The sequence below is a fragment of the Camelina sativa genome, chromosome 14 (assembly GCF_030686135.1).
Source record: "Camelina sativa cultivar CO46 ecotype springtype chromosome 14, ASM3068613v1".
NCBI classification, from domain to species: domain Eukaryota; kingdom Viridiplantae; phylum Streptophyta; class Magnoliopsida; order Brassicales; family Brassicaceae; genus Camelina; species Camelina sativa.
In genome coordinates this window covers 5,962,128-5,981,824 of record NC_141893.1, presented here as the reverse complement: position 1 = coordinate 5,981,824, position 19,697 = coordinate 5,962,128, and the positions used below count along the sequence as shown (strand labels likewise).

At 37.0% G+C, this 19,697-nt stretch overlaps 6 protein-coding genes and 1 non-coding gene across 15 annotated transcripts; 3 read left to right on the top strand and 4 right to left on the bottom strand.

Moving 5' to 3' along the window:
- The first annotated feature begins 825 nt into the window (after nt 1–825).
- Nucleotides 826–4,749, top strand: LOC104740043 (putative methyltransferase PMT4). Of its 2 annotated transcripts, none has more exons than XM_087485603.1 (10): nt 826–1,337; nt 1,511–2,258; nt 2,346–2,481; nt 2,581–2,821; nt 2,936–3,161; nt 3,250–3,377; nt 3,471–3,774; nt 3,929–4,061; nt 4,154–4,386; nt 4,485–4,749. In XM_087485603.1, exons 2-9 carry the CDS (start codon nt 1,786–1,788, stop codon nt 4,301–4,303), a joined length of 1,791 nt encoding a protein of 596 aa, XP_087341729.1. In that variant the 5' UTR covers nt 826–1,337; nt 1,511–1,785; the 3' UTR covers nt 4,304–4,386; nt 4,485–4,749. The 2 variants fall into 2 exon arrangements, with proteins under 2 accessions (XP_087341729.1, XP_087341728.1); XM_087485602.1 differs by having other exon boundaries at nt 1,004–1,337; nt 2,933–3,161.
- A 157-nt stretch (nt 4,750–4,906) lies between these two features.
- TRNAA-UGC (transfer RNA alanine (anticodon UGC)) lies at nt 4,907–4,979 on the bottom strand. Its single transcript has one exon. It is a non-coding gene; the product is annotated as a tRNA-Ala (tRNA).
- Nucleotides 4,980–5,658: 679 nt separating this feature from the next.
- Nucleotides 5,659–7,008, top strand: LOC104740041 (PLASMODESMATA CALLOSE-BINDING PROTEIN 1-like). Its single transcript, XM_010460545.3, has 4 exons — nt 5,659–5,957; nt 6,081–6,323; nt 6,408–6,444; nt 6,530–7,008. The coding sequence occupies exons 1-4, from the start codon at nt 5,906–5,908 to the stop codon at nt 6,813–6,815; spliced, it is 618 nt and encodes a 205-aa protein (XP_010458847.1). The 5' UTR covers nt 5,659–5,905; the 3' UTR covers nt 6,816–7,008.
- Nucleotides 6,980–9,232, bottom strand: LOC104740042 (alpha/beta hydrolase domain-containing protein VTE7). The gene is made up of 10 exons (XM_010460546.3): nt 8,989–9,232; nt 8,727–8,824; nt 8,551–8,648; nt 8,415–8,464; nt 8,233–8,328; nt 8,033–8,122; nt 7,822–7,914; nt 7,648–7,743; nt 7,425–7,490; nt 6,980–7,348 (listed from the first exon to the last, which is right to left on the bottom strand). Exons 1-10 carry the CDS (start codon nt 9,151–9,153, stop codon nt 7,196–7,198), a joined length of 1,005 nt encoding a protein of 334 aa, XP_010458848.1. The 5' UTR covers nt 9,154–9,232; the 3' UTR covers nt 6,980–7,195.
- A 91-nt stretch (nt 9,233–9,323) lies between these two features.
- LOC104740040 (uncharacterized) lies at nt 9,324–10,739 on the bottom strand. Its single transcript, XM_010460543.3, has 2 exons — nt 10,607–10,739; nt 9,324–10,446 (listed from the first exon to the last, which is right to left on the bottom strand). Exons 1-2 carry the CDS (start codon nt 10,636–10,638, stop codon nt 9,567–9,569), a joined length of 912 nt encoding a protein of 303 aa, XP_010458845.2. The 5' UTR covers nt 10,639–10,739; the 3' UTR covers nt 9,324–9,566.
- Nucleotides 10,740–10,958: 219 nt separating this feature from the next.
- LOC104740038 (putative pentatricopeptide repeat-containing protein At1g13800) lies at nt 10,959–14,223 on the top strand. 5 transcript variants are annotated; one of them, XM_087485086.1, is made up of 4 exons: nt 10,961–11,169; nt 11,281–12,366; nt 12,551–13,849; nt 13,939–14,223. In XM_087485086.1, exons 1-3 carry the CDS (start codon nt 11,031–11,033, stop codon nt 12,565–12,567), a joined length of 1,242 nt encoding a protein of 413 aa, XP_087341212.1. In that variant the 5' UTR covers nt 10,961–11,030; the 3' UTR covers nt 12,568–13,849; nt 13,939–14,223. The 5 variants fall into 5 exon arrangements, with proteins under 5 accessions (XP_010458843.2, XP_010458842.2, XP_087341212.1 ...); XM_010460541.2 differs by having other exon boundaries at nt 10,959–11,169; nt 11,281–13,849; XM_087485085.1 differs by having other exon boundaries at nt 10,967–12,366.
- A 21-nt stretch (nt 14,224–14,244) lies between these two features.
- Nucleotides 14,245–17,777, bottom strand: LOC104740039 (factor of DNA methylation 4-like). 4 transcript variants are annotated; one of them, XR_015580337.1, is made up of 7 exons: nt 17,659–17,773; nt 15,902–17,125; nt 15,638–15,819; nt 15,487–15,555; nt 15,077–15,393; nt 14,773–14,982; nt 14,245–14,675 (listed from the first exon to the last, which is right to left on the bottom strand). XR_015580337.1 is itself a non-coding variant. In XM_010460542.3 (7 exons), exons 2-7 carry the CDS (start codon nt 17,112–17,114, stop codon nt 14,439–14,441), a joined length of 2,205 nt encoding a protein of 734 aa, XP_010458844.2. In that variant the 5' UTR covers nt 17,115–17,125; nt 17,659–17,777; the 3' UTR covers nt 14,245–14,438. The 4 variants fall into 4 exon arrangements, 2 of the variants coding, with proteins under 2 accessions (XP_010458844.2, XP_087341213.1); XM_010460542.3 differs by having other exon boundaries at nt 15,100–15,393; nt 17,659–17,777; XR_015580336.1 differs by lacking the exon at nt 17,659–17,773 and having other exon boundaries at nt 15,902–17,627.
- Between the last annotated feature and the right edge of the window lie 1,920 nt (nt 17,778–19,697).

Below are 19,697 nucleotides of genomic sequence, written 5' to 3'. Positions count from 1 at the left end.
TCTGTTGTGGATTTGGACATTGTGTAGAACTTAATTGGTTAAATGATAAGTTGTTGTTGAGCCAAAAAAAAAAAGAGCTACAGTTTCCAAATTATTTAGGCACACACCACAAGGATCAATCATGGGAAATTGGCGTCCAGCGTCGTGTCGTCGACTGAACAAAGTTCCCTTGGCCCAGCGTCAATAATATTCGCCGGTGAGTGTGTAGATGGTGTTTAGAAAATCGTTCACCTCTCGTGTTAGATGCAACTATAATAATATTCCAAGATTCAGTCAGCGTAGCAGTATTCATGAGAATGAGAGACGTTGGTTGCTTCGTGAGAATATATATATAGCACCTTTGCAATCATTGAGAAAATTTCTGTCATCTAGCAATATATAGGCTTTTTATTGAATTCATTGATTTAAATATTCTAATTGACTAACAACAATTTTGTTGTCGTTAAAGATTAACAACTATTTATAACTTGGAAAAATTGTCCAAGCTAGCCTGATGACTTCAGTACCTCAAAGTCTCAGTATAGCGAAGCAAGCTCCGAGATCAAGTTCAAAGATGCGATTCCTCCACTACTACAAGCGCAAAGCCATATCCACCACCTAAAAAAATATTAAAACCTTGGTCTGTTATTAACATGTTATTTGGAGAAATCTTTGTCCCCCCCATGTCTTTTTAATTTTTTTTTGTTTTGTCTCCTTGTGTAATAATAGCTGTTCAAGAGATGTTTTATTTCACAAACTGGTCTCTCCTAGTTGATCCCGCCAGCCATATTCTCTGTTTTATTTCCTGAACTATATATTATCCTCCTCCACATTTTTTTTTTAAACAGCTCATAACAAAAAAACAAGAGAGTTCCTCCTCATACGCTCATTATATTTCAGTCAGCTTAACAAGCAAAGTAATGCTAAAAAAAAAACCAATTGGTAAGGCTTTCTTTTTTGTCGACGACACCACTCGTGGGAAAAAAAATCCATAAAGCCTTTAATAATGCAAGCTTATACAATTATACTACTAATATTTTAATTACTAATATAAAAAAAAAAAAAAAAAAAATCAGAAACGCAAGTAAAAGTACAGACAGACGCAGAGCAAGAAAAAAGCTTTACAGACAGTCCTCTCTTCTCTAATCATATCACATCACTCTCTGACTGGTTACTTCGTTTTCGCCATCGTTTTGGTCCAATTCTTTAAAGTTTTCTCTCTTTTCAACCCTCATTTACACTTACTCTGCTTCTTAAAACCCTTCTGTTAATTTTTTTTCTTCTCGTCGTCGATGCGTTGGTTCAGGCTTATTTGATTTGTTTGTCGTCGTCGAGATCTCATTATAAGAAATTACGAGGTTCGTTATTTGTTGTTCCTGCCTGGCTCATTTCGCTTATGATCTAGAAACTAACTATACGTCGAGAAACAATAAAGCGTCTCTTTTAAATTTTAAAATCCTTGTAAAAAGGTTAAAACTTTATCTCCCTTTTTTAGGAAACAAAAATTTGATCTGAGAAAATTTGGTTGCAGGTTGTTTCGTTTCCGTAATTGGCCTACATCTGGGATTTAACCAAGACTTGTTGTTATGTATTTGTTCTGAATTTGGCATACAGTCCTGTGACTGATATGCTCTTTCCTGATTTGGATTTTTATTCTTTTTGTGGTTTGGTCTATATGAATCAATCAAATGTTGAATCCTTTTATGGCTTGATTAGGTTATATGATGTTAGTTGGATTTGAGAAAATCTTTTTTAGGGACTTAAAAAAGTGGTATTGGTTGTATAGTGTACATAAAAAAGCTGACCATGAAGCTTGCCTCAGTTTTTGGTCTTAGACCACGCATCAGCGGTTTACTATTCTTGATTCTTGGTGTTATTGCTCTCATTACCATTTTAGTACCAAACTCTGATGATGACTCTTCTTCTTCTACGACTTCGGCTACGCGAGTGCCGCCACACAACGTTTATAAAAACTATGGGAGGATTAAGGAGCAAGCAGCTATTGATTATCTAGATCTAAGGTTTTTCTCCTTAGGTGTCAATCGGTTAAAAGAGTTTCCTTTATGTGGTAAAGAAAGAGAAAACTATGTTCCTTGTTATAACGTCACAGAGAGTGATCGGAATTGTGGGTTTGCAAGAGAAGAGGAAAGATGTATAGTTCGTCCTCCCAAGGATTATAAGATACCACTTAGATGGCCTGTTGGTAGAGATATTATATGGACTGGGAATGTCAAGATTACTAAAGATCAGTTTCTTTCATCAGGAACTATGACTAAAAGGTATTTGTGATCACTCATAGCTTTGTTATGCAGTTTCAGGAGCTAGTGTTGTACCATCTTAATCTTTTTTAATGTACTTGTCATTAGGCTAATGTTGCTTGAAGAGAATCAAATTACGTTTCACTCAGAAGATGGCTTGATCTTTGATGGGGTCAAAGATTACGCTTTTCAAATTGCTGAGATGATTGGATTAGGAAGCGATTCCGAGTTTTCTCAAGCTGCTGTAAGACGTTCTACCTTCTTTCTCTAGTTTCCTCTTATCATTTGATCGTCAGTTCTATTTCAACAGAAACTCATTTAAGTTGTCTTCTTTTTCTTGCAGATACGGACTGTGTTAGATATTGGTTGCGGATTTGGTAGCTTTGGTGCACATCTAGTGTCTTTGAACGTGATGCCTATATGTATAGCAGAGTATGAGGCAACTGGAAGCCAAGTCCAGTTAGCTCTAGAGAGAGGCCTTCCTGCAATGATTGGAAATTTCTTTTCGAAACAACTTCCATATCCAGCTTTATCATTTGACATGGTCCACTGTGCTCAATGTGGGATTACTTGGGATATAAAAGGTATTTATCTGGTATAGTTCATAGTCTTTCACTTATTTTGGTTAACATCTCTAAATTTGGGACTTTGAAATGGAACTTACAGAGTTATGCTTTCAATTATCTGACCTTAAGCAGATGCAATGCTACTTTTGGAAGTGGATCGTGTTCTCAAGCCCGGGGGTTATTTTGTTTTAACATCTCCTACAAGCAAAGCACAGGGAAATTCTCCTGATACTAAGAAAACAAGTATCTCAACACGAGTAGATGAGTTATCTAAGAAAATCTGCTGGAGTCTCTCAGGTCAGCAAGATGAGACGTTTCTTTGGCAGAAAACAGTAGATTCAAATTGTTATTCATCTCGGTGAGTATGAGAACAGAGTATTGAAGCTTGGTTTTTCACTCACAGTCACACACTGATGTCGTTCTTTCTTTTTTCCTGCTTGTTGTAGCTCGGAAGCTTCTATACCTCTTTGCAAAGATGATGATAGTGTTCCGTATTACCAACCCCTTGTTCCATGTATAGGTGGAACCAAGAGTAAACGATGGATTCCTATTCAGAATAGGTCTACAGCTAATGGTAACTGTTGATTTTGGCGAGTCATTTTCTGTTTTCATTGCTCATACTTTTCTTGCCATTGATGTTCTTCTCCGAATAAATTTATTTCAACAGGTATTAAACCTGAAGAGTTCGATGAGGATATACAAGTATGGAGATCAGCCCTTAAAAACTATTGGTCCTTGCTTACACCTTTGATATTCTCAGACCACCCCAAAAGACCTGGTGATGAAGATCCTGTCCCACCTTTTTACATGATACGCAATGCCATGGACATGAATGCTCGTTATGGGAATCTGAATCACGCCTTACTGAAACAAGGGAAATCAGTTTGGGTGATGAATGTTGTCCCAGCCAAAGCACGTAATACTCTTCCTATTATACTTGACCGAGGTTTTGCCGGCGTTCTACATGACTGGTGAGTGTCTGTTTTCTTAGATTTACATATTCCATAAAAGACTTAGGACATGTTGTTAATCACATTTATTAACAACATCCCCTAAGTCTTTTATTGCTTATATCCTCCTTTTGGCTTATAACATTTGTTTCTTGGCCATTTTAATGCTGCTCAGGTGTGAACCATTCCCTACTTATCCGCGAACATATGACATGCTGCATGCCAATGAACTTCTCACACATCTCAGCTCAGAACGGTGCAGCCTAATGGACTTGTTCTTGGAGATGGACCGGATTCTCCGTCCTGAGGTTCTTTTCTACACTCAAAAACATTTCTCGTATGATCCTAATCAGGAAATCATTGGCTGAGAGAAACTTAGCCTTTGCTGACTAATTGGTAGGGATGGGTTGTGATAAGCGATAAGCTTGGAGTGATAGAGATGGCACGTACACTTGCTGCTCGTGTACGTTGGGAAGCACGGGTCATCGACCTTCAAGACGGAAGTGACCAACGGCTCCTCGTTTGTCAAAAACCTTTCCTGAAAAAGTAACTCAAAACAAGGCAAGATGTCAAAACTTTTGCTTTCTCTGCACCATCCGACGGCGACACTAAGTACAGTATTTTTTTCAATAGGTGATCTCTCTCTCTCTCTCTCTCTCTCTCCCTCTTCTTTTCTACAAATTTCCGAGTTTTGGAAACTTCAAGAACACTGAGATTTTCTATGTAATCAGAGTCTCACTTTGCATCGAAGATCCAAATGATGATACATTGCAAATCCTGGGGAGAAATCAAGAAGATGAAAATGGAGACTGAGATTTTCTACTAATGGGGAAGATAAGATTTGATCATCATCATATTACAACATTCTTTACATATTTTCTTCTTCTGTTTTGCAAACAAATTTGCAGTTATATATCATTTCTTTCATTCATCCATTATCGCACTTTATTGTAATTGTTTCCAAAGGATCTCTCGTATATATTCATAATTCATCTACTGCAGTCTGCTACAAAACCAATTGTTCTACAGAGAAAAAAGTTGATAGAACATCAGTTTTAAAATACAACTTTCAGCGATGTGTAGTACTAATACCAGTATGGTAATAGAATATTTAGTGTTCACTAAAATAAATTAAATGAAGGTAAAAAAAAATTGGAGATGCGGGAGATCGAACCCCGTGCCTCTCGCATGCAAAGCGAGCGCTCTACCATTTGAGCTACATCCCCATTTACTTATTGTGAAACTGTACGATCTATATAGAAGTTTCAAACCGTACCATATTACATTACATGGCTCTGAGTCTCTAAGTCAGCTCATATATGATGAATATGGTGATTGGGGTTGATGAATAAGTGTGTAATGGTGGTATACATAAAAATAATGCATTAGTTAAATTAAGCTTTACGTATACATTAACTAGTCAAAACCATTCTGAAATTGAGTTCAAAGTTCAAACCATTAAACAAACGAAAATTGGTGTTCAAACCCAAAATTATTACCGTTTCGGTCGTGTACACACACACACACAACAAGAGAAGTACATACCCACTTTCAAAAATAATAGGATTATATTATTGAATTTAGAAACGTTTCATCAGAATATTTTGACTCATCAATATGTAAATTTCAGAACTGTTTTATTTTGCACATAAAACGTGACTCATATCAAAAAATTGTTAAACTAAAAGATGCGTTAAATACATAATTTACCAAAAATGCATTACGCTGGCAACAACAAACAGAGAGGATCCCGCACGCATATCTTGCATACGTAAATGCATTATGTTCGTCGATACATGTCAATTCTTCAACTCTTTTTTTTTTTTTTGTACGTTATAAAAATCAACCTATTATAAATTTATAATAATATATTTATCTTTTGAAAAAGGTTTATTTTATTTCAGTGTACAAGTCAATACAAAAGAAATCGTCGTTGGAATATTGGAACCAAAACACTTAACTTACAAGGTTTTATACAATGCTTTTATTTTTGTTTCTACCAATCTTTTATTAAACCACCTTTCATTTTCCAATACTCTTAAACTTCTGTACATCTCTCTCTCTCTCTCTAAAGCCATCATCTTTAGTTCTTGGTCTAAGGTCAAAGTTTCTTTTGTGGTTCTCCTAAACAGCGATCTTAGGACTAATCATCATGAACGTGTTTCTGGGTCTCTTGCTTCTCTTGGCCTTCACCAAATCTTCAAGTAAAGCTTTCTTCTTCTCTATTTCTAATTTAAATCTTATTTTCTTAATCAAACTTTCTGTAAAGGAATGATCTTTTCAAAATTTCATTTTAAAGCTAAATATATATATATATCTTTCTCTAGGTGCAATTTACTGTCTCTGCAAAGATGGAATAGGAGAGAAAGAGCTTCAAACAGCAATAGACTATGCATGTGGAACCTTAGCTGATTGTAATCCAATCCATGACAAGGCTCCTTGTTATCAACCTAACACCATCAAAAGCCACTGTGATTGGGCTGTTAATAGCTATTTCCAAAACGCAGCTCAAGTCCCTGGAAGCTGCAATTTCTCCGGCACTGCCACTACCAATCCAAACCCACCTTCAAGTAAAGTCAACCACCCCTAAAATTCTCTTAAGTCTTTTGATGACACAAAGTTGTGATCTTTAAAATGATGTTCTTTTTGTGCAGATTTGGGTACTGGTTGCATCTTTCCTTCAAGCCCTAGGTTTGTATGATCACTTCCATTTAACTTTAAGCTGTCTGATTCACATTAAAACGTGAAGTTTACTTTGTTCACTATTTTATAACAGCTCCTCTACAAGATCACCTCCATCAACTACACCACCAACGGGAACAACTCCACCAACTGGAACAACTCCGCCCAACGGAACTACTCCAAGTACAGGGAATCCATTTCCAGGAACTCCGTTTCCTGGAACTCCTCCGGTGTTTGGTCCAACGGGAGTCTTCAACCCAGGCAACCCAGGCAGTGGTGCTTCAAGTTTGGTCATCTCCTCTGTTTTCAGACTCTGTTTCTCATCATTACTAGCGTTTCTATGGGGTTCTGATGTAAGGTTGGGATTTGGCCACGTGTAGAGAGACAACGACATGCACTTTTGATTCTATTATGGGTGGAACATGAAGCTTAGGCGTTTGTTGGGCTTTCGTTTATTATGTAAAGAGGTTGCTCTAATCGAATCTTGAGTAAAGAAAGAAAAAACAGAACATTAAATCTTAGTGATGAGAATGGAAACAAACGATTTCGGAAGTGATGAAGACTTCTCAACAACACTTTTGTTTTTTAAATTATATACAGCAATAATTATTTTGATCAATCATACAGTACAAGTGTGGGGAAATTGTTTAATTTATTAAAAAAAAGACCAACCAACAAGTGATGTATAAAAACTATACAATTTAAGAAGTTAAGAGTTTGGTAAGAAACACACCTTCAATAATTCCCAACCCCCAAGGCTCTAAGATATAGTTTCAACAACTTGCCTGCAACAAGTCTCTCTAACAAACTCTGTGATCAGTTTAGCCACAGTAGCCGGCTTTTCAACGTGGGGAAGATGTCCACAGTCTGATATTTGTGCCACTCGAGCGTTCGGTAATTCTCCGTGCAGTCTCTGCATTGACGAAGAAATGATTTAGAACTAGAGAGGCCATTTTAAATATAGTCATAGAGATAGAAAAAAATCTAACCCAAGCAAGCGTGTTGCTAATGATTTGGTCATCCTCTCCCCATATTATCAGTGTCTTCTGTGAAACCTGCAGAACATAATATTTTCAGAAGATTGCACCAGAAGATGAAGAGTAGAAAAAAGTAAAAGAAAAAGCAAACATAGAACATCAATGCATATTTTCTCTTCTAGATTTCATCTTTTCCACAATCTGAATGAACAAGAAATGATTTAAAAGAAAGTACCTTTTTTATAAGAGAAGTTACGTTGTATCCCCCGCTAGTCATAAAACTAACAGTTGCATCTTCCCACCAAGGATATAAACAATGCAAGCGACCAATCTAAGATTGGAGTTAAAGAGAAACAATCAGACTGAGAGTTAGTTTACCGATAAGAACTTCTAAGAGAGGCTAGTTTACCTTTGTCCAGTCCCAACTAGTTTCCAGTGTGATACCGTTGAAACAAATGAAGTTTACGTACAACCGTAATGGAATACTCTTCAGTAGATATACCTACAATCTCAAATTCATATACTCTTCAGTAGATATAATTGTGAAGAGTTTTACTCAGAGGATCATCCTCCAGAAAAATCAGGGGATTTATTATGTATAGAAGTTGATGAGAACTTACCCCAGCATAAGCTGCTGCTTTGGGTAAAGTTGCCAAGTCTCCAGTACCTTCAGCGTAAACGCTTGCGTCCATTAAAACCAAGGACTCAACCTGAAAATATTCACAGATTTCTTCTCATAGTCAATAACTGCAGAACATGTTTACTAATAAAACTCCTTTTATGAGAAATAATGAAAGCTCCTTAAGGATTCTACAAGTACCGCTTCTGGATGGTTGACTGCAATATCAATTGCGACAGCAGCACCGAGGCTCGGCCCAACCAAAACCACAGGCCTTTTAATATGAGTCTCCCAAAACTATGTATCCATCCATACAAGAAGAGCCAAATCAATTCCACTCAACTAACATGAAAATTACATAAGTAAAGGAAATGACTACAAACCTTGTAAAAATGCTCTCTTTTAGACGCTACATCACACGGTGGAAGTTTCCCTAAAAAGAGAAGCATGGGAAGTGAGCAATTTGCAAGTAAGAGAAAAAGGGAAAGGAAGTTAAAGAAAAGAGAGGGGGAAAAGAACCTAAATCAGAAAAACCCCAACCAAGGATATCAAATGCCCATGTTTCTAAACCAGCCTCTTCAAGCAATGGATAAGTGTATCTCCACTCTAAACAAGAACTGTTTACAAGAGTTTTTTTTAAAACTTAAGAGGTACCAGTACCACATAATCTGATTTGAGATCCAACAAAATAGTACCTATCAAATCCGTGCAGAAGCACAACAGGACTTGTTGTCTCGTTTCGTATCAGCGGTGTCACGCAACTGCTCATAATAGTTTTCTCAGTGAAGCTTACCTATGTGATTTTTAAATTAACTTAACAAGTCAATCAACTTAACTGTCACATGACCAAGTTGCAGCTAAGACAATGTGACAAGCTCAAAATTCTCAATCATCATGAAAGGATCATACTTTCCGATTTGAAAAGATTTATATTATAGTTGTAAACGTGTCACTTACAGATACGGGAAGCCTCTCGATTCTGGTGGCGAGCTTCAAAGCAAACTTGTCTTTGATTCTCTCAACGTCGCTCGGCAAGAACGTCGGGAATTTCTCCGCAGCCACTTTGAACGGCCGTTTCAATTTGACAACCGGCCGAGAAACCGCCGTCGCCGTAGAGAGCATCGTGTAAGACGACGCGTCTCTCTCTAACTCTCTGTTTCACTTCGCTGGTTGGTTGGTACTTGATATAGAACAGATATGACACGTGGCAAATAAGTCCATCCTACGTGGCATAATCCCAACCACATAATCTTAGATACTACGGCTAATTGAGCTTCAATCCGACCGTCCAATACACACAATCGCAAATTTTAGATTTTCTATTAAGAGAACTTGAAAAGTGACCAAACCAATATTATGACGTAACAAAAGGCTGATGAAACAACAAGAAACAGAGTATACAATATGAAACATGTACTTAAAGCTCATCGCAAGAACTTCATATCGTGTTTTCCACATTCCGAACGAAGCAAATAACATTCAAATGAAAGCAAGAAACATGGCTTTTTGTTTGGAGGTTCCACTCCACCAAAATCTCAATCTACAAGCTTCCCATCGATTTCATAGAACAAACGGTTAGAGCTTTCGCTGATTCTCTCAGATCCACGCATAATCTTCTTGCAATCTTCATGCCAATGATCCGGCATAAACTCTCTCAGCTTCACCTGAGGATCTTTTATATCAGTGTTATTGTACACTTCCCTTGCAGGTATAACATGCTTCTGCCAGAAATCAAACAGTGCAGGTCTCATATCCTCCCAAAACACGGTATCTCGCCAAACTCTGAAGAGACTGCTTCCTTTAGGAGTCCAACAATACAAATCCAACCAATCAGCATCCACTATCTCCATCAAACCTTGAAGTTGAGGAACACAGTTCCAAGGAACCTTCTTCCACGGATACACCACTTTCCCATTATAAAACGGGCATTTCACTTCTAACACACCGCTTGAAGTAACACCGTCTTTGACTACATTAATCACTCCATCAGGAGAAGCTCCTAACCAGTCTTCCTCAGGGCTTTCACCATTCTTATACACAAAGAACTCAGGCATGAGGATTTCGTTCCCCGTTAACTCGTTGTATCTCTCGAGTGCTTCGACCTCGTTATCAGTGTCCCAAAACGTAGCTCGGTTCCCACCGAACTGTTTCGATACCCCGATTTTTTCAAACCAAAGATTTCGTCTACCGTCAGGCCAAAACCCAATAGCACGTGAGAAATTACTAGCTGTTAGCCTATTCTTTCTCAAATCTTGCCAGTTCTTACGCCAGTGTTGAGTTGATTCCGTAACTGATGATGATGATTCTTTCTTTGATACTGTACTAACGATTTCGGATATTACCTTAGAATCAGACTCTGGTTCGCTATACGGAATGTGCAACAGACGATGACAATAAGCTAAATCATCACTGCCACTAAAAAAAAATCAAAAGATAAAAATTTTCCCTCAGATTAGTTTCAATTTGAAAACCGATTTCAAGCAGGCAAAAAATCAAAATTGAACCCCAATTTCGTGAGATTGCTATTACAAAACTCTGAACTAGATAAACTAATCAGACAGAGACTACAACTAACCGTGCACGCTTGTAAAAGATACGACGAAGCATATCGGCGACGGCACACCGGCGGTGAACAGACGAGATTTTGATTCTGAAATTTTTAAGGGTTTAAGGAAGTGAAGCGATTATGTTATAAACCTCAAACTGATAATGAGTGGGCCTTATTGGCCCAATCATTTAACGGGTCAGATTACGTTGGCCGTACGAGTTGAAACAATTTCACTTCGGTTTGATTCGGTATAATTTAATAGACACCTTACAATGTCCCAATGTTATTTCGGTTCGAGTTCGAATTGAAAAGAAATTACGGTTTATAACTCGGTTCAGTTCGGTTCGATTTATGTGAAAGTAAAACCCTGAGAAAATCTTTGGAGCTATACTGTGTCAGTTTCTCTTGGTCGGAAAATTCTCTGCTCAATTAGTGTCTCTCCGCTTCTTTCATGCGGGTTTTTCCGATTCCAATACTCTCACATGTGAGAGGATTGATTCGACGAGCACCCTCTTCGCGATTCTACGTAGTTTCGGCACTCGCCCGGAAGGAGAACCCTTCAATCTCACAGTCGGAGCAAGTGAAAGAAGGTAACTTTGATTGTAATGTGTTGGAGTTGAATGAAATTGGGGTTCTTCGGGTTTTGAATACTATGAAAGATGATCCTTTTCTTGCTTTGTCGTTTTTGAAACGAATTGAAGGAAAGGGGGCTTTGCCTAGTCTCCAAGCTTATGCAGCTGTGATCAGAATCGTCTGTGGTTGTGGTTTGGATCAGAAGTTGAATCCTTTTTTTATGGGGTTCATTAGAAAAGGAGATGAGGGACGTGGTTTCACTGTCATGGAGTTGTTTAACGCCATTGGAGAAGCAGAAGTGTCATTGGTGTTGTTGACCCGGGTCTCCACTGCATTGGTTAAGGCTTATGCTAATCTTCAACTGTTTGATGAAGCTGTTGAATTTTTCTTCCGTTCTTATTATTCCCTAGGTCGTGCTCCGGATATAAAGGCTCTGAATTTTTTGTTGAGCCGTATGATTGCTTCTGGGAGAACTGATTTGGTGGTTGGTGTCTTCTGGGAGATTGAGCGGCTGGGGTTGGATGCGGATGCGCATACTTATGTGCTTGTGGTTAAAGCATTGTGTAGGAATGATGATACAGAAGGAGTAGAGAAGCTTCTTAGTAGACTGTTAAACTCAGAGACGAGGAACCCTTGCGTGTTCTATATGAATTTCATTGAAGGACTATGCTTAAATCAGATGGCAGGTATAGCTTATCTTCTTCTCCAACCATTGAGGGATGCAAATTTTTTGGTGGGAAAGAGTGTTCTTGGAATTGCATATCGCCAAGTGGTTCGTGGTTTATGTAATGAGATGAATATAGAAGTTGCTGAAAGCGCAGTTGTTGACATGGAGGAACTTGGGGTTGATCCGGATGTCTATGTTTACTCGGCGTTAATTGAGGTACATCGGAAGAGTATGAATGTACCTAAAGCTTTGGATATTTTTAACAAAATGGTGGAGAAAAGAGTAAGAATAAATTGTGTGATTGTAAGCTCAATCCTTCAGTGCTGTTGTCAGATGGGAAAGTTCTCGGACGTTTGTGATCTGTTTAAAGAGGTTAGAGAGATGAACATTCCTCTTGATAGGGTTTGCTACAATGTTGCATTTGATGCTTTGGGAAAGCTAGGCAAAGTAGACGAAGCCATTGAGTTGTTCCGAGAAATGAAGGTTGAAGGAATAGTTCCTGACGTCATCAACTACACGACTTTGATACGTGGTTGCTGTCTACAAGGTAAATGTTCTGAGGCCTTTGATTTGATGATTGAAATGGACGGAACAGGTAAAACACCTGATATTATTATATATAATGTACTTGCTGGTGGATTGGCTAGGAATAGTCTTGCAGTAGAGGCACTCGAAACTCTGAAACTGATGGAAGCTCGTGGGGTAAAACCCACTTATGTTACACACAACAGGGTCATTGAAGGCCTGATTGTTGCCGGTAAACTAGACGAGGCCGAAGCGTTCTATGAGAGTTTGGAACATAAATCTCGGGAAAATGATGCAAGTATGGTAAAAGGCTATTGTGAAGCTGGCTGTCTTGATCAGGCCTATGAAAGATTCATTAGACTGGAATTTCCTCTGCCCAAGAGTGTGTATTTTACTCTATTCACTAGTCTTTGCGCCGAGAAGGATTATATCAGCAAAGCTCAAGACTTACTGGATAGAATGTGGGAACTTGGAGTCGAACCTGAGAAGAGCATGTATGGAAGGTTAATTGGTGCTTGGTGTCGAGTTAATAATGTGAGAAAAGCCCAGAAGTTTTTTGAAATATTACTTAGTAAAGAGATTATCCCTGATTTGTTCACTTACACAATCATGATTAACACCTGTTGCCGGTTAAACAAGCTGAAGCAAGCCTATGCTCTTTTCCAAGACATGAAGAGGAGAGATGTCAAACCTGATGTAGTAACATACACAGTTTTACTCAATAGCATTCCAGAGTTGGATATGAAGAGGGAAATGGAAGCCTTTGATGTTAAACGAGACGTTGTTTACTACACAGTCATGATTAACAGATATTGCCAGTTAAACGACCTGGAGAAAGCCAAAACTCATTTTAAAGAGATGAAGAAGAGAGAAATCGTACCTGATGTGGTAACATACACAGTTTTGCTCAGTAACGATCCAGAACTGGATCTTACGAGGGAAATGAAAGCCTTTGATGTTAAACCAGATGTCTTCTACTACACGGTTCTGATTGATCGGCAGTGCAAGATGGGGGATCTTACAGAGGCAAAAAGAATCTTTGATCAAATGATCAAAAGTGGGGTGGATCCTGATGCTGCGCCTTACACAGCACTAATAGTTGGTTGTTGTAAGATGGGAAATCTTAAAGAGGCGAAAATGATATTTGATCTAATGATTGAAAGCGGGTTAAAGCCTGATGCTGTGTCGTACACAACGCTAATAGCTGGTTTTCGTAGGAATGGATCTGAACGTAAGGCGGTCACACTTATGAAAGAGATGTTGGCAAACGGGATTAAGCCGACTGAAGCTTCCCTGTCTGTATCAAAAGCCAAGAGACTCAGATGATGATGAAGAACCTATATTTAAATGGTCAGGTGAGCATGTGGAAACACAGTTATAGGTCTTGAGAACAAAGTTCTTTGTCAATTGACAAGAAATGTGCTTCAGTTTTTGAGACTGGTATAATGAAGGGACGGAAAAAGAGAAAAGGCAGGACTGAAGCTTGTCACTGAGGAACCATAAAGGTAGAAACTTTGCTTATCACAAACCATTTCTTAGAAATAAATCCGGTTCAAGGAATAAGCTCGACTAATTCACAAAACTATCTCTGCAGGCAAAGCACAATGTGCGGATTGTGGCAATAACGTTGACAAGAAGGGTCAGGATTCATAAGCTCTGAAACAGTGGATTTTCAGCGCTCTGTTTGTACCCTGCATTTTCTTACTTATGGCGTCATCTCAACACAGGAAGTAATCTCCAGAAAGCATCACGACGACAGTATAAACTAACACGAAGTCCTTTTGATTGTAAATATTTGTAATACGTAGAAAGGTCAACTGTAATTCAATAACCAAAACAAGCCTTGTAATTCAATGGTGCATATAAGCATATTCATAAATCTGTGTAAATAAAACACCCATAATAAGTAGGTCTGTGATATATATGCATGCATGCAGCAGTTTAGAAAAGTGGAGGATTTAATATCTTAGTGGGGAACAACAAATCAAGTACATAACTATTCTTACTTTCTTAGTGGGGATAATCATAAAATCTTATCTAGTCTTAATAGTTATAAACAAGACAGGGTTCTTTTTTTCTTTTCTTAAGATTTGCTTATCTACGCTTCGGCTTCGGTTTCTTCTGTTTCCACAAGTTGACCAGATAAATAATTCCCTCCGTGAGAGTAGCTTTTCTATTTTCTTTAAAATTCCAAAGCTCAGGCACTATGTACCTTCCACTGCCATTATACTCGTTCCTTTCTTTTAGCGCTTGTGTCACAGCTGCATACACTTCCTCCCCCAACTCTTTCCTCAGCTCTTGTAGCTTCTCATCTGCTTCATTCAGTTCTTCCTGCAAAATCGTTATAGTCTCTCTCATGTTCTTAAAATTGCAGAAGCTAAGATATCATCTAGAAGCACTGTTGGAAGAGAAAAACATGTATGTTTACCTTTGGGTTTCCATCTTTTACGACGACCTTTATCGGATGCCAAGCCGAGTCTCCCAAGTGCTCTTCCCACAAGGAATAGAGCTCTGCGGCTTTTTCATCAGCTTCTTTGGCTGGATATTTCTCTTTAGCTAGTTTTTGGAATGGTTTCTCATCCAATGCTCCCATTCTCTTCACACCAATGTAAGCTCGTACGGTTAACTGTCGCATTGACTGCATAGCTTAAACAACATTAGTAACAAGTACCAGAACATAAATGGCAAATCACTTATACTATCATCGGAGTGTTTGTTCTATCACGAATTACCAGGCAAAAACATGGAGGCTTACATTGATCAAAGCCTTGCGCGCATCCTGTAGCTCATCGTTAGTGTAGCCATGTTTTACAACAAGAGCTTGATAGATTGACTCTTGGAATTCCCACTCCTCTTCTTTGTCCTTCAGTTCTTCCTTTGTCGTTTCTATCATCTTCTTTATTATTGGATCTTCACTTTCACCTTCTTGCATGTGTCCCATGACCTGCAAGTCACCCCTCATACGCTCTATCTCTAGCTCCAATGCCTGCTCAGCATCGATCTGCTGCTCCAGCTCACGAACTTTCTTACGTAATTCATCTTTCTCTCTCTGTAAAACAACAGCCAACGCCAACTTTACAACTATGACCAAAAATCAAACCGACAGCAACTTGAACATTAACTTTTAAAGCGTCTGGCCTACCTGTTGTTGTTCTGCCAACCTCATCATGTCTTCATCAGCTTTGTGTTGCTCTTGCATTGCCATTAAGTTCTGGCAGAAATTTCAGATTCCAAGAATTATTGCTAAGATCCAGATAGTGTAAGGTAAAGTTTGCAAAGCATGTGAATGTTACCTTTTGTTTTTGCCATTGAAGCTTTCTCCGCTCAGTCTTATTCTTAGCTTGACACGTATCTAGATATTTCTCCCGGTCTTCATATGCTTTCCTTTGAGCTTCCAGATGAAGAGAGGCGTTTTCATGTTCTTCGTAAACACTGGCCAAATAATCACGGGCAGTTTGCTGCATAATACTCATTTCTAGTCATTGAAAAGTAAACTAATCAGTTTCCAAATAAATACAAGACCAAGCAAAAATTCATATCATGGAAAGAGAACATACGTTCATTATGTCTGTCGATCATTTCATCCTTCTCTCTCATTCTTTTCTCAAGCGCTGAACTGGTTTCTTTGTATACGCTCTCCATTTGTTGAAGACTACTGCTTTGGGTCTCCAGTGTGTTTTCCAAGTTTGAGACCAGTGTCAATGTCTTTCTTTGATCTTCTGCCTCTTTACCAGAAACACTCTTCAAGTCGCCTTGTTTCCTGAGGTGGTCACCAATATAATGTCCTGAATAGTAGTCATCTTGTTTTGCTACCCAACCATAAAGTTTATCACCTCGATAACGAGTGAGATCATAGTCTCTCTTCCCACACTGATTCACTTCAAAGTGTTTCTCAAACATGGTCGCGTTTCTGAAACCGTCCCAATCTTTACCAAAGTCAACAATAGCAAAACCAGTAAAACCAAGTCTTCCGTTCCACAGTGGCGTGACTTTGTTGGGATTAAACCCTTTGCTGACCATATCTTCCCTTATCTTGCTTCCACTCTCACCAGCATACCTTCTTGTTTTCTCATTAAAAATTCTTTTGATGTTCGCCAGGATACCTTTCCAGGGATGCACAAACATCTGATCCCCATTACCAGCAGCCAAAGAATCCAGCCTCTGAGGATATTCTGGAGAAAACATAACACCATGGCTGAGACCAATCTGTTGGACAGGTTCTTCTTCCTCTTTCACACCAGCAATTAGGCAAGGTCTTTTGGCAGGGTATGATTTGTCTTCATTGCTAAATGAGGAGTTTGGTTTATCAGAAAATTTTGGTCTTTCTCCACCACTTAGTCCAGGATCATCTGCTGAGACAGACTTCGGTTCAGCTTGAGCAGTATATGGTGAACTAGAATTTTCAATCAGTTCTCCTTCTTCAAAAGTTGACAAAGTAGATATCCACTTTCCAGTTAAATCCTCTTTAGGAAGAGAAGAGATATCTGGATTTGGAGTAGAATCGGGACTTTCCCGAGGGCGGAGATACTTGCTCATATATCTCTCGAGTGCTAAATGTCTAGCTTTCTCTCGGCCATCCTTAGTGCGGGAACTACCGCCAATACCAGAAGCATGTCGAAGCAAGTCATCAAACTGGTAATCACGCTTTCGATCTCTGTAGCAGAAGGGACATCTAAACAGAGACTCTGAGAATTTGACCTTCCTTGTACCATCTTTCATTTCACTGTAGTATCTGTACTCCAAATCCTCCAGCTCTCTTCTGGAATACATTGCAACCCTACCTACAACACAAACAAACCACAAACCATCCATCCCATAATTTCCACAGTAAGCCAAAAGAAGCTGGTATAGCAAAAATTTGAATTATATATTCATCAAGTCCCATGATGATGATGGTAGCATAAACCCCTTATACTAAAACCCTGAAATTGACTAAACCCAATTCCAGAAACCTAATAAAAATCACAACTTTTCAACACCTAGAGGAAGAAGACGAGTAAGACAACGGCCCAGTAAATTACTAAAGATGAGAAACAAAACTAGTGAAAACCCTAACAATTAACCCAACTGCATTTCTCTAACACCCAAAAGGGATAACAAAGATCAGAAGAACAAAATGGAAATTGCGTATCTCCAGATCACATACACGACGAAGTGAGACACTAAAATGGACCAACGAAATGACACATAGACATAAGAGAATTTCACGGAAACAGTTTTTTTTTAAAAAAAAAAAGACAAAATTCGTAAAATGTCTGTAAAATAAGAGCTGTTAAGAAAGATAAGCGAGACGTAGGGGGAGGATGAAGCAAACCTTTGAAAAGTGCCGCCACGAAGAACGGCGACGAGTCTCCCTTTCAATCAGGTGGGGGAGAGATAGAGACGCGTAAACCGTGACTGGAAAGAAAAGAGTGAAAAAGACGAAAAAGAATTGGAACACTCCCATTTAGCGTGTTCTATACTGGTCTGGAATCGTCATATCTAAACCAAACCTAACCAAAACTACATTCTCATTTAACCGAAATTGAAATTGACTGAGTTTGATTATTTCGTACCGAATTAATCGAGCAGGTACAGGATGAATGTATGTAATTTCATAATCGAAAGTTTTTCCAAGCGAGATTGAATCAAGAGATCTTCATATGTTGTACCACAATTTCTCATAACAAATTAATCGAACCGGAATCGAACATTGTAGAAATTAAATTGTTATTGACTGGGTGAACACGAGTTTCTGACTATAAAACAAGCGTGTCCCTTTCATTGGTTCAGTTCATAGCTGATACTTAGAGGGTCCCAAAGCTTCCTATTCCTATTCGACCAATGACCAATGTTCAACGTTCCTACTCATTGGCCAATAACAAATGATCAATTTTTTTTTTTTTTTACCGTTCTCTTTTCAATTTTATTAATAACTAAATAATATCTCACGCATCGCGTGAATTTAAAATTAATATAACAAAATATAATTATATACTTTTAAAGAAGTTTAATAATTTATTGATTAAATTAATTATTTAATAGTTTATATTACATAAATATTCTTTTAAATAAGTATTTTTCAAAGTTTTTACAAAAATTATAAAAAATTCCCTTAATTATGGTTTTATAGCTTTCTTAGTTCTTTTAATAGTTTTTCCACTGTCCAACAAATGCAAGAAAATTTATTTATTATTTATTATATCATTTAGATTCATTATAAAAATAAATATTATTTGAGATGATGTTTTTTTCGAGATGATTTAAGAAGTTATATATAAAAATTATATGGAAAATGATTCAATTATACCAGTATAAGTGAGCCAAAACTTAACTTTTATATATTTACAATTCACAATAATTTGGTCTTAATAAATTAATATAAATATATTATATATATATATGTGAATTAACTATATACTGATAAATGCTATATGATTAGAATAATATTAATAAGTGAATAAAAATTGAAAATAGATACATCATAATTTCATGTGAATTATTTATCTTAAAATAAATAAAAATAAAAGAAAAATAGAAATTACGCCACATATCTTAAGGATGCCAAGTATAATTGAAAGTAAAACTATACATCTTGATGTTTATACTATAGCAATAATATATATATGTAATACTAATATCCCAAAAAAAAATAAGAACAATTTAGATGATAGAAAAGTTAAATATTTCATCATATTTTAAAACAAAAATATCAGATATATATATATATATATATATATCATATCTTACATATATATCATACACACATGTTGAACTTAACACATATTGAACTCTTACATAAATTATATAAGAATTACAAAAATGCAATAATTAAATATTAATATCTTTTATTATTTATTCTATTTTTAATTGTCATTAATTATTCATTAGAATGTTATAAATACTATGAAGGTGGAAAAAATAACATAAACACAAATAAATAGTTGCACTTAATTAAAATTTAGTGCCTTAAAATATGGATTTGATTACGAAATATTTGATAGAATATGTAAGTTAATAAAATATGTGAAAAATTCATCAAAATAAATTTATTGTGAATAGAAAAACAATTTGTATATTAGCTTTATTCACAATAAATTTTTTATATTCAATTTTTTATGTTTAAACAATTTTTTCAAGCTAATCAAATTGTAAATTTAAATATACTTTTTGTTCTCTATTAAAATGAAATATGTATTCAGTTATTTCTCTATAAATATTTATAAATTTTATATATTAAAATATATTTTAGTTTATTGTAATTAGAGTGAAATTACAAAACACATTATTAATCATATTATGTGAATTATTTCTATTAAGTGAAGAAATAAAACAGAAAATTATTATTGGAAATTTTGGTTAAAAAGTAGAAGA